Source organism: Cataglyphis hispanica, chromosome 1 (genome assembly GCF_021464435.1).
Source record: "Cataglyphis hispanica isolate Lineage 1 chromosome 1, ULB_Chis1_1.0, whole genome shotgun sequence".
Taxonomy (NCBI): domain Eukaryota; kingdom Metazoa; phylum Arthropoda; class Insecta; order Hymenoptera; family Formicidae; genus Cataglyphis; species Cataglyphis hispanica.
In genome coordinates, this window is record NC_065954.1 from 14,815,882 (window position 1) to 14,829,888 (window position 14,007).

Below are 14,007 nucleotides of genomic sequence, written 5' to 3' on the forward strand. Positions count from 1 at the left end.
AATTTGCTAGCAAAATGTTCTCTTAAATGTTCAGATAACTTGGAAAAAAATAATTAAGAAACATAAAAACGCGAGATATAATACATAACTTATAATAGATATTATTTATAACGTATGATACTCTTTGTTGTCTTCATGAATTTATTATATTATATTACATCAAGAGATTGTATTATGTTTTAAAAAAAATCTATCTTGATTATTATTGAAATCTCTAATCATTATATTGTATATTTATATTAATTAGTAAGTAAATTAATAGTATTAATGCATAAAAAAATTGAAATTTGTTGTCAAATATAATAAATCTATTTTATTTTGTCAAAATTATTCAAATTCTATGCATAGTAAGTTTATTTATTTATGCATAAGTTTTCATACACTATACCAATTAAAAGGTTGTATATTTAATTATAAGAATAATAAAAATAAATTTTGAGCATAATCATTATTATGACTTTTTATAACAGAGATATAGATATAGGTATTTTTTAATATTCTTGAAAAGAAATAAAAATTATATGTCTATTTTGTAAATTATTCTTTATATTTAATAATTATTGTGATGATATTTAGATAAGGATAACACAAATTGAAGTCATAAACTTTATTTAGAAATTGTATAACAAATGTTAATCTAATGTTTGCTTAATAAACTTAATACCCGTTCGCACGCATTTTTTCTTTCTTTCAAAATATAAGTATATTTTTCCAAAAATATGCTTATTAAAATAGTTCAAATTATTTGAACTAGCCGCAAAAACTTAATAAATTATGAAATATACCGTTCGACTGTTAGCAGTTCTTATCTACAAATGGTTCACTATTATTAATAATGCAATTATAGAAAATACAAACTTAAATAAATTTCACTTTATGACATAATTAATGGCATCAATCTGTACATAAATAAAATGTATTATTCAAATCTGAGAATCTTAATTAAAAATGGATACAAATTTTATAAATATACATACATCATCTACAACTTCTGATTTAAAATATTATTATCAATGTAAATACACCATAGAGAAGCAGACATGGATATGCTATGAGAAACTTCTGGTCCTCTTCTCCCGACATAGTGGAGAAAAGCCTAGAAGCAGACAATGATGCCCAAGCGACAGCCAAGACCGCGAAAATCAGGCCTATCGGACCTCGCAATGTAGTGAAGACGCTAATACCCGCTAAAACAACTACGGGCAACAAGCAGTAGCCCAGTACAGATGCGACAGATGACAGTGTGATATTAGCGCTGCTGCTCATCAAGGATTGTAGGATATACATGAGTATGCAAGAGGTCATGGCTAAGCCATATACGTAGCCAAAATGTGCTTTTGAACCGGCCAGTAGCAGAAATGCCGCGAGGACTAGGCAAAAAGCCACAGGTCCCGCCAAATCTGAGTCTTGCATCAAGTAATTTGCATCATCGATTTGTCCTTTCCTATGAAAGGGATTCAATACTGCCAGAGTCTTTTGCATTATCCTGTCGGGATCGATACCAAGCTCTTCCAGCAGAGGCGGCTCATCCTCTTCCTCCCCAAAGCCAGCGGTGCCTGCAAATTTAGTGAAGATTTCCCTTATGCAATGTCAATACGTCAATAATCCTCGAGCAGATGTTCCGATATATCGAATACGAAATTATCCATTTCTCTAATGGCAAGAATAAATTTTCTAGAATTTTTTTCAAATAATATTCGATTAATACACAAATTTCAAAATATTTCTGAGCATTTGTTCGCTCATCATTAATCTGTCACGCGCGGTGTTGAGCTCGAGGATTAAATAAGGAAGGATGAGTCCATCGTTTTTTCTACCTTTCGGATAATCGTCCTGCGTGTATAGGTCGCTGCCATAGGGGCTCTGTGTAGGATCGAGGAAACTCTTGCGCCCATACGAATAATCGCCAGTTGCTTGCTCGTTGAACGTCTGGAATTCGAATTGTTGGTTAGGTTGACCGAAACCGGACTGTTCGAAGTTGAATTGGCCCTGTGGCAACGGCGGCGATTGAGCCCAGTAGCTGTTTTCCTGGCCGGTGTATCCGGACATCCTGCCGGCGTTTTATAACTACTTTTCTTCTTTATAGATTCGAATCTTCTTCCTGACTTTGAGTTATTCAAAATATGTTGACATTGACACATCAATCCGTCGAGAACGTCAGCAGAGGTTAGGCTAGATCACTTATTACGAGGCTAACAGCAACATTACAGCGCGCTGCTTTAGCGACATACAGTAATTTAGTTGCAATCAAGAAATAAAATAATTTTTTTTCACTTATTCTTCTCAAATAATAATGATTAATTAATTAATTGTTATGTTATTATATCTTCTCATTTTCTTCACTTCTTTTCAGTTCTTCCAATTGTTAGAATTAATCTTCAAATGTTTCTTCTATATCTATTTTGTTTTTTTTTTTTTTAATTTTTTTACTTTTAAAAAATCTTTTTTATAATGTTGTTAATATATTTAATATATTGTTGTTCTTTTTTATACATGTATGTGCAATCATTTTAAAAACACATACATAATTAAATAATTTAAATTAAATAATTAAATAATTATATAACTATATATAAAATTTAATAATTCGTGTTATAATATAATTATACATTTGTCAAAAGACATGTATACATGGATCTTGCTGCGCAAGTTCGTGGTATCTTGTGACTTTGGCTCACCATTTCTCTCTCATGCCTCGTTATTAATTGCAAGGGTGATTAAGATGAAAAGGAGCAGCCACGCGATACTGAGCACTAAGTTATCGGTACACAATTAGAACATTCATCAGCGTTAAGAGAGTGTAAATCCCGAATTCTCGGTTCGGCCTTTAATAAGATCCGTAAATTAGCGCTGCTAATACTTTCGTTGCGCAATTACGGTAGATTAATGCTGTATTTAATTTCCGTTGTCGATAAATCCCTTCGCTGTTGGCTCCCAAGGGCACTGGAAATCGCCCGACTTGCGATCACTTAGCCGCAACAAGTATGCACGCAGAATGTTTTCCCAACACAGAGTTTTTTTTTTAAATTATCTTAAAATTATAAAACTAAATGGAAACGATGAAGAGCTTTTCATATAATTTCACAACATAAAATCTGAATTTTTTTTTAAATATTGTTTTAAATCGTTTTAAATATAAGCTTTTCAAATACATCAGAGTATAGCAATATGAAAATTGAAAGCACTAATTTTATTGGATACTATAATGCACGATCTCTCAGCACTGTTCATGTTGATGATGTCGGAATATAGTATTTCAGTATATTAATTTAGCTTTTATGGTATAACTCACTGACTTAAGTAATTTCCGACACGTGGCAATCATTAGTCAAAGTTGTTCGCGCAATGAAGGAGATGTTAATGGTATGACTCTGAGATGGTCATTCGAAATTTATGCTTGAGCTTTTCTCATTATCGAAAATCGACATGTGAATCTGTTCTATTAATTTCGCGATCAATTAATCATAGGATCGCACGTTCGGAAAAGTCATCAAAGAGTGATTTATCCTGCGATTATTATTATGATTAAAGCAGAAAGTTACATACGTGTTGTTGAGTCTTAAATATAATAATATATAGCGTCAAGAAAAAAATTCCTAATAATTATTCCAATAACAGAATCGTGGATTAATTTTTTTTCTTTAAAATTAAAAAAAAAGTGCGTGCAAATAAAATCGACGAATAAAATTAATAGAAAAGTTTCAAAGAAAAACTAGAGAAAGAAAGAAAGATAAATATAAATACATATATAATTTGACATTTTATATATATATATATATGTGTAGAATGCCAAATTGATAACAAATTTAATACTTTATTTAAAGTTGAAGTGCTATTTAATATAATAACTTTAATGTAATTGCGATAGTTTGTGGAAAGTTTTTAATATAACTTTCAAGTTTTTCGAGCAAAAAAAAAATTGGCTTTATTGCAAAAAGCGCGTTCAACCCTGAGGATTAAACGTCTTTAAGTTCTTCTTCACTCTTCTCTTTTTCACTTCTCTTCGAGTCCGTGGCGATCTCTCCCATCGACTCTCTCGAGGATTATCGGGCGTAAAAATCGTTATTTAATACCCCCGTGTGAGATCCGGGGGGTATACTCTGTCCTCTCGAACACAATATCGTAAATCCGCCCCGTTTAATTGCGCCCACGAGAATCCGCTTTTACTATCGGACCTTACAGATTAACCCTACTCAAGCAGCTGTTTCGCCTTGCGTCTTCAATCTCCTACACTACGTTCCTTTGCAGAAACATTCCGCAAGAATCGCTCGTTCTACGAGAAAAACTCACGCGATCCAGTCGATTCCTTTGCACGAAGAAAACAAAATCATTACTTTGTAATCTAGAGATAAAAAGTGCAACAAGATAAATGAAATAAAAAATATATATATATATATATATTTCATTTTTTAGTAGTAGAGTTTTATATATATATATATAAGAGAAAAATTATCTATTGCATTTTATGACTTATTTGCTTAAATCAAAATAATATGCAAAATCATATTTACCATAAAATAATATTTAAGAAATACAAAAAAAATAAAGGGATTTAAATACCCCAAAGCATTATGGGAAACAAAATGTTCCTGTTGCTAACTCGAAATTTATCGTGAGAACGTTACTAGTCGCTTTCATATTGCGTAAGGCAGGATTAAGAGAAGTCGGTAACACGACTGTTCGCCATTGGCAATACGGATATCTCAGGGTGTAAATCAGTCTAGATTAGAATAGAGGGCTAAGGTACCTTCGAATGGCGGTTGTACGACAATCGAACCCGCGAACCGGCATTCGCCGGGTCGAACTGGGGAGCAGTCTCGTAAATTACTGAGGGAATCAATATCCGTTCTATCCCCTTTCCCCTTTCCCCGAATACCTCCTGGGCAAGAGAAAAGTTTTTATAGCAGGCACAAACCCTACAATCTACAAACTGACTTTTATAAATGATCGAAATCGGAGACTAATTATCCAAAATTCTAAAAATAATTTCACTAGATACAACAACACACATATAATATTGATATTGTTATCTAATTAATTTTTATATTGATAATAATAGAGATTTATTTAATAAAGATTTTTTGTTCTCTTGAAAAAAAAAAAAATTGACGAGAAACAGTATTAAAAGAATGTATATAATATATACATATTAAGCAAACATTCACACATATTTATATATCAAAAGCAATAAAGATTTATAAAAATTATATAATCACCAAAAACATAGAACGCAATTTAAATATCCTGGGCTTAAAAAATTGAAACAAATGTGATCAATACAAAGAAACTGGGATATTGCTATATAAAAGACTGCGATATCTGAAAATTATTAAATTAAATGCCAATACGCTGTCATTAATGGATAGATTCATCTGCGACTTGTGTCGCGCCATTACTTTACGCGAATCTCTCCTCATTCTGCATTAATATGCATATTCGAGAACGATGTATCCGGCTATTAAAGCGCGTTGGTGAATGATTACGAGCGTCATTTCGAAGAGGGTTTATTTTGTCGTTGCAAATATTTAAAAGCCGCCTATCCAATTAGACTGTTGTGATGCGTTTAATGAGACACCCGATGCCGATATGTCAAACTCTTCAACAAATCTACAAGCTGTTTCAAAACATGATAGTCGAGCTTTGCGAAAATTTCAGACTTTTCACGAGAAATTAAATATACAAAAATTTTGCTTTTAAAAAGTGAATCTCTTAAAGCGTCGTGACAATTTCAATTACAAACGATACGATAAAAAGATTTTATACAAGTAACAATTTTCATACTTTATTATTACCTTAAATCTCACTTCATTATTATCGTGTTAATAACGCGTGAATAATAATATATAAATGACACTAATGATACATGATGATAAATACATATTAATGACAGTAATAATAGTGATTGATCAGTAGATGTATATATGTACATCTATCATTGAAATAGCCTGTAGGAGGCATGCCATCACGCAGTCACGTGGAAAAATGCAAAGCCCACGCCTGAAGCGCACGCTTATTTATGCATACGCATACAGTTAGGCAGTTTTCAGTGCGCGGCGGCTCAATATATCAGTGAAAAATCGGACAGAGTGACACGTGGAGGTGAACACTCGTTCGAGAGATGCTCGTTCGAGATAGGATTCGTGTCCCCGGTATCTCTAGACAGCCTGCGCGAATTTATAAAGCTCGCGTGAGAGAGAGAGAGAGAGAGAGAGAGAGAGAGAGAAATGGAGCTTGAGCTGCTGCCGCTACTCTATTCGCCTAGGGCGAGAATGCGATCGTCAGTATCCGAAGCGAATACACTCTTGTCGCGGGATGCATCGTGCCGCGAGCGCGATTAATTAAGCGACAAGGTGTCTCGCATGTAACGAATGTCATGTGACGTGGTTCTCGCGGTTACTCGCTCCAGCACTCGCGGATTCAATTACCTGACGATTTATCTGTCGATTGCAATGAGGTCATGGAAATACGAATCATCGTAACATTACGCGACACGAATGTTATAACCGCGTGTTAAATCATTTACATGTACTCGCATCTTTTTAATGTAAGTCATACGAGTGATTTATAAATAAATATATACACAGTTGGAAAGTTTATGTTATCTTGTTAAAAAATTTTAACTGGCATATTCTTTGACACATATTTTTTAGCACATCTATGTGCTAATTCAACATATTGTTATTATATTAATTGAACTTAAATATAAAATTATTGAAGCAACTAAAGAAAAATAAAAATATTACAATGTGCACATATTTTTAATTTTATACAATAGATATAGGTTATTAATTAATTTATCTGTTAAACTTTACGGAAAAAAAATGTTAATTTTATTCCATGATAAGAGCGAAAGTGACTGCAGATCGTTAACTTTATTTCTATGTTAATCTTATCAAAAATATGTTGATTTTACACAAAATTTATTTCACATTATTATGAGTATATTTCGGAAAGACGTTATTAGCACTAACAGCATCGGTCTATCTTTGTTACTTACTGAAAGTTGAACAAGAACAGAGCACGCTCATAGTACTAAAAGTGTGCTTCTCGAATGCAGCCTATGAAGTTTGCATTCATTTTACAGTGAAATATTAACATATTAGTGTCACCATTTAACATATCCATTATATATTAAATTAAAAAGTTATATGAACCGTTTAAGACATACAATACATGTTAAATTTAAGCCAAATTTTCCAATTGTGTACAATGTATAGAAAAACTCAGAATCAGTCTTTCGAATTTTCAACCAAATATAGGATTTTAGCACGTTATGTGATATATTCGGAAATTTTCTCATTACAGAAAATCTCTCCGTAATGAAACCTTGAATCATTTATGCAAATTTTGAATTATTAATTCAGAATTCATTTTATTTTAACATCATTTGGATACATTTATGTCGCTTTTAATGACTCCACTCTAATTTTCCAGACGTAATCGCGCCGTGGTTGATTACTCCGCGAATAATTGAGCTCTCTCTCGTGCTTCCTTACCGCCGAGAAATTCGATATTTGGTATCGCTGCATCGTATCTAAATGCATCCTGCTCGCCGGACGCTGCAGAACTATATCCTCGGCGGCGCGGAATAATCCCGTGGGATCTGAATGAATTCACCGGCATTTTAGCTGGAGAAAACTTTTAGCCGGTTAACCGCGCGTAAAGCCACGACTTTCCATTCTCCGCAAGGGAAAAAAGATGGACGGATAAACTTGGAAGGAGAATACATTCGTTCTAATTTTAGAATATTCTCCTCATAAATATGATAGTTATAATTATCATGCAATTAAAAGATATATACAGCATGAATATTATCGATCCTATATCACCGATATTACTTGTGTCTAAAATATATCTGTATTACAGTTGAAGAATTTATGTTAAATTTAACAAATATCATATGTCCCAAACAAATTTTGCTGTTAATTTAATATAATATGGATATTAAATGACACTAATGACATACTATTTCAACATAAAATGTAAACTTCAAAGTAATTTGACATAAATTAAATTAAAAATATTTTGTGTAAATCCAAAATATTTTTAATGGTAAAATTAACTTAGAACAATGTTATTGACAGTCTGGACACTCTCACTCCTTTTGAAAAATAAAATCAAAATTTTTTTTCTGTAAATTTTAACAGATAAATCCTGTCATTAATAATACGGACATAACTATTACAGAATTAAAAATTGGTTCATATTTGATTTTATTTTTACACTTTTTTTCAGTTGTTAATAATTTAACATTTGAGTTCAATTAACACAACAGCAATATGTTAAATTAATACATGAATGTATTAAATATTTAACACAAAAATTTTAACCAGCATATTTTTTAAATATGATTTAAAAAATACAAATTTTCTAACTGTATATATATATTCGTATAAATAATACACTTACAAAATTCAAAAAAAATTTAGAACAATGCCTCACGAGCGGGATATCATTATGGTTGTTGCCTTATCATTTAGAAATCAAGAGCACTATCAGAGAGAAGCCGTCTCCGAGGAATGATTAACGGTGCAGTTATTTTAAAATTTGTACACGCGAAAAAGAATCCGACGAATCGTGGGCGTACGCGCGATAAACGATCCGCTCGCTCTCCTTACATCTCTCCGAGAATGGCGCATCGTTCATCGTCCGCCGGCAGCTGATATCGGTTTATTAGTACCACTGATGGTACACTATTAGTCCGACCAATGGAGATTCACGGAACAGGGATGTTCCTTCGGTACGGACGATCTTTTTCACGAACCGAGCCGGAGAGACTATCAGCTCGGTCCCACATAAGGTTCTGAGAGGATGCGCGTCTCGAGCTTGCTTGTATTCGAGCAAGAGGGATCATTAATCGCGGCCCACTGGCATGGTTACATGGATTTTAGCTCTTCGATCGAGATTTAATCTCGATACTCTCGCCCTCGGCGCGAGCGCATCTATCTCTACGAGGGAACATCGACCTACGCTAGTATTCTCTTATCCAACATTTGAGCACTAAAGTGAATCTTCCCAATCACGTATATTTTCTTTCCTCAAAAGTTGGCTGAAAATTGCATATATCAAATATTCATCTTTATGTGCGATTTTTCTCACACAATAATTTAATAACATAGCAACATTATTTGAGTGAAAATAAAAAGACATTAATTCAAATTTTAGAAAGATATTAAATAATATATTAAGATTTATCGAGAGAGATTAAATAAATATGCTCGATTGTACATATTTGATTAAACTATTTGATCGCCTGAACGCTGTCGGCTTTAGTTAGTTCACGCCACGTTCTTTGATTATTCATGATTATTCAATTGGCCAAGCCTTAAGCATATGTATATAAGGAATTTGAGCGATGGCTTCAAAGCGAGAAATGTAATGCGACTCGGGTATATATTCCGCGAAATACGGAGAAGTTTAGAATTACCGTGAGTCACACTAAGTCCTCGACGCGAGTAGTTAAATTAATTCCGTTCGCGCGGAAATTCCCTCTGGGGTAGAGAGATCAGAGATTCTACATTTTTTCTTCGAGAAAAACTTGAAAAATATTTGCTACTATTGCGCGAGTGCGAATATGTATATTATCACAGATGCTGTAAAGATATTTATCGTAATTGCGACCATTTTTTTTTCAAAAATTTAATAATTCAGATGTTCGTCATTAAAGTAAAAAAATTTTACAAAAGTCTGTAAAAAATGTTCAATCTTGGTAGTGATCGTTTTTCAAATAGCGCTCAAAAAAACTTCGGAATTTTATTCGAACGTTTGTAAATATTTGTATTCGTAATATACGTAAGCGAATATCTTGCAATAATTTCACAAATTTATATTAAAATATTATACCTGAAATAAGAAGGAAATTTACGATTTGATAATCTAGCAATTGCCATAGTGATTTACGTCGCGGTAATAACTTCCAATGTATACGAGAAGCTAATCAGGTGTTAACCGCAGCGCAGGAAGCGCGCAGGAGGCTACGAGGAGTCGTCGGTCTCACAGGCGCGATCGATTACCCCTTCTCGATAAGAACGAAAAAGAGTCCGTGGCTTTTTCCCGACCGGTCGTTGCGCCCAGAATGGATTAATGTAACGCGGGTAATGGCTCATTAACGAGAGCACGTTCCGACGCGTTGGAGTGAGCCGTAAGAGCCGTTCTCGACCTTTTGGGGCACCATATAAATCTCAGGCCTGGTTTACTCGCGCATTCCGCGATACACATATTATACAGGGTGTCCCAATCTCTTCCCTTTCGACTTAGAGCCAATATTATCTTAAAAAGATTTGATTAATCATCACTGTAAATCTGAAAATTAGAATGACTGCGCTACTTGTTTTAATTACGAATTAAAATTTTGCAAAAAAAAAAGAAAAAATATATATATATATATAAATATATTTATTTGTGACAAAATCGGGAACAATTAAAATTATAGTACAGTAATATCTACAAATTTTTTCCATCTTTTTTATATAATCGAAATATTATTTTTATTAGAGATTTATAATATAATATTTTTGTTAAGAAAAAACTCGACGACTCTAGATGAATCGTAACGACACACAATATGTCAACGGTAATGTTGGATCACCTTGTGTATATCGAATCGGAGTATCGTGCTCGATTTACTCGCTTCAATCATCGAGCGCGCGAGCTTCGACGAGCGCGAGAAAAACGCGAGACTTCTGTATATTGCGCGCGTCTAGTAGTAGTCCGGCAGCTTCATCGGTTACCGAGAGATCGACGCGTTAATTACTTTGGTGTTTCAGGGTGTGCAAACACGCGGCTGGATACGCGCGAATCACCGTGGCTGTGTGTGCAAAAGGAAGCAGATGCTCAGTTAGCGTCTGCCGCTTCTGCCGTTCTTTTTTTTTTCTTTTTTCACGAATCATACACGCAATCTTGAACTCTCTTCGTTTCGAGACGATTTTGCGAATATTCGCAAAATTGAATCGATCAATCTTTTTTGTCGCTCTCGAAATGGAAATTTGATTTTGAGAACGTTGAATGTCCAAATGCGAATTATACACAAGTTAAGACTATATCACAAATATTTGTGTAGTCTAACTTATTTAAGCTGCTTAGAATATTCTGCAAACAATATCCTTTACCAAGAAGATATCGATCTCAAGTGCACACTCACCATTATCCCAAGCGGCTTCCTTAGTCCTAAGTAATGCAGCCAATCCGATGTTATCTTTGGGCATGACTCGATTCAACATGTTGTCCGAACCCTCCGCATTCGCCATCGCCAATTGATTGAATTCAACTAAATGCTCCTTTATCAGAGAAAATCTGTAAAAGAAAAATAAAGAATACATGAGATAGAGATAAGAAAAATTTGAATCGGCAAAATATATTTATTAAATTGCGTCTTTATTTTTTAATTTCTTCAATTTATTTAATATAAAAATCATTTCCATTCACGCGCGAGTAAATTCGAGAAAATATATGTAAAGGATCCTTAATGGACTATAAAATAGCAGGACTACTCTTCTTAGGATTAAATGTAGTCCTGGTATGGGATTAAATTCCTTTTTCGTTGCATCAAAGACCGTAGTGTCAATTGTCATCGCAGCTACGATAGCGCGAAAACTATGTGTGGGAAAAGAATTCCCGGTCCTTTCTCAATCGGTCGTTTAAGTCGTAGTAAAGGGCTGGCGAGACTCAATTTCTCCCATGGAGACGTAGAGAAAGACTTGGCGAACGCGCTCGCAGTTCAACGTTAGATACATAAGACGTAACGTCTCGTCGCCGGTATCAGACGATTTTCGTCGCAGCCAAAGAAAGGCATGTCACGTACGCGATGTAGAATGCCCTGGACCTTTTCTCCTCTTTCTTACTCCTGATATGTGCGGCACGTATGCTTGAGAAATATATTCTTCGCCGAATACCCATTACGAGCCATCATCCCCCCATCCGTTCTTGGCCCAGCCTTTCCGTAGTCGTAAACAAGATTGAATCAACGTCATCCGTAGTCGCTTTAGGCGGAAGAAAGAGGATTCAGTTAAGACTTGGCCAAAAATAAGAAAAAGGATCATGGTGGAAAGTCTGAATGCCTAATTGATTTCCCGTTGTTTGAAACATATTTAATTTACTTTTTCGGTTCACTTTTGAATTGAAAAGAGGGTTTTCTCTTCTGAATCGGAGATCGAAAAAAATATGATTTTATATAATTAAAATCTAAAAATATATAACATTTTATACAAAGATTGCAATTATTCTTCTTCATTCCGCAAAAAAATAAAAACTTAACGCGCTCGAAAAATATTTATCGTTTAATGAATTGTAGAATTTTATCGGCGTTGTCGTGTATTGCGCGAACATTAAACTCTCTTCTTCCGTTCTCTTTTTTCTCTTCTTTTTTAATCGGCACTTCGACATTGCGCTGTATAATCCGCGAGGAAGCAATAAAGCCAGGGAATGATCGAGGGGCGAGCGCCGAAGGCGGAAATTGAACGCGAGTTGAACTTTACGCTCATCGCGCGAGCGGTTGATTCGGTTCGGTCGATTTGGTCGCGTTGTTCTGCCGGATTGAAATCGATGGCCGTGTCTTTGCGTAAGTCGTAAAAGCAAGACCGTAAGGTTCTTCTTCTCTTTCTCCTCATCACCGTCGGCCGAGAAAATTCATCGGCGAGACGACGAGAGAGGGAAGAAACGTCGAGGGAAAATCGCGCGAATCGCGTTGCGGTCTGGCGTTGCAGTAGTACGAGCGCGTTTTAGTCAGACAAATTCATCGCAGCAATCATCGAATTTCTATATGCGGGGTGATAATTTTCAACAATTTTCATGTTATTAAACCACGTAATTCTCTTTAATGACGTATGTGTCTTAATAAAAAATAAAATAATAAATTATTTCAAAAAATATTTTTATTCAAGATACGATTCGTTGAATAATTTTATTCGAAATTCAGTTCATATATGCCGATAACTCAAAATATGAATATTCCAAATTAATTAAATACAGAAACGATGCGAGAGAGTTAAAACTGCGCGTATCCTCCCGTGCAAACAAGCGGGAGGAAAGGAAGGAGGGGAGGAGGCTCATTCGTCGCCATCGACCTTAATATTGTCGCGCAGAGACACATTTACTTCGCTCGAGCTATTTACGACGGGGTGGGTTATAAAGTGAACCGTTACACATATGTATAGGGGCGCATTAATCGTCGCGCTCGTGGTTTGATAGCCTCCGGGGTTGGCATTGCGACGCGATATCGCGGAGACCTGCCATTATGTCACGAGATACTCTGAAAATAAGCATTAGTCGAAATAGATATCTCGGGTAGCGACCGGCGGCCGCGATGATTAATGCGTCATAGACGGTGTTGTGCAGCTGCGACGTTCCATTCAATGCCGTTCGCAAAGGCAATTTGTGTGTATCGACGTTGCCGCAACATGCCCGGCAATAATTTCGATGCCGCGTATATCGGGTCATTGAAATCTGAACGTCGTCATGTTTACGCGCGTGACGTAAAATTATCGGATTTTCCTCTTTTAATATCAAATTTATTGGTAACCATTTTACGTATATAAATTTCGATGCGATTAAATCTTTATTCATGCTTATTTAAGATTATTCATTTATTTATTATTCGCCGATTTTATTACATCTCTGTGATTTTATAGCCTCCGAGGCCCTTCTATATTCTCAAACGTAGATACTATTTCATAAGGGAAATCTATCGATTTCCGGTTAATTTGTCAAATACAAAAAAAAAGACGCGCTCGCGCTCGCTTTTCTATTAAACACGAACGGCGATTTACGACGCGCGTTACTATCTGACGCGATATTGGATTACCATGACGTTATTACACGCCAGACATGCGCGCGTCGCTTTGTTAAATTACGAGCAGACGCGTCTTTCATCCCGCTTGAAATTAAATGTCGCGCTTTGGGAGATCTCAGCTCTTTCCGGTATCGAGGCGATGATAAGCGGAGCCGGCTTTATAATTGATTTCGCAAAAGCGGTGACGATAATCTTTGATGTAATAACTGCATATCGAAATC

The 14,007-nt window shown here is 35.0% G+C and overlaps 2 protein-coding genes across 3 annotated transcripts in view; both read right to left on the reverse strand.

The window, feature by feature from the left end:
- LOC126848607 (CCR4-NOT transcription complex subunit 6-like) overlaps positions 1 to 14,007 on the reverse strand; it is a 482,736-nt gene that overhangs the window by 1,110 nt on the left and 467,619 nt on the right. For both annotated transcript variants that reach the window (XM_050589613.1, XM_050589622.1), the window contains exon 6: positions 11,141 to 11,292. In XM_050589613.1, the coding sequence (XP_050445570.1) occupies positions 11,141 to 11,292 (152 nt within the window). The remainder of the gene's footprint in view (positions 1 to 11,140; positions 11,293 to 14,007) is intronic.
- LOC126848799 (protein YIPF5) lies at positions 593 to 2,171 on the reverse strand. The gene is made up of 2 exons (XM_050590016.1): positions 1,818 to 2,171; positions 593 to 1,556 (listed from the first exon to the last, which is right to left on the reverse strand). Exons 1-2 carry the CDS (start codon positions 2,047 to 2,049, stop codon positions 997 to 999), a joined length of 792 nt encoding a protein of 263 aa, XP_050445973.1. The 5' UTR covers positions 2,050 to 2,171; the 3' UTR covers positions 593 to 996.

Bases quoted from the DNA above. Each gene is read 5' to 3' on its own strand.
- LOC126848799 (XM_050590016.1), bottom strand. From the start codon at position 2,049: ATGTCCGGATACACCGGCCAGGAAAACAGCTACTGGGCTCAATCGCCG. The intron at 1,557-1,817 runs GTAGAAAAAACG...CTAAATTTGCAG, and splicing joins GCAGGACGATTATCCGAAAG to GCACCGCTGGCTTTGGGGAG.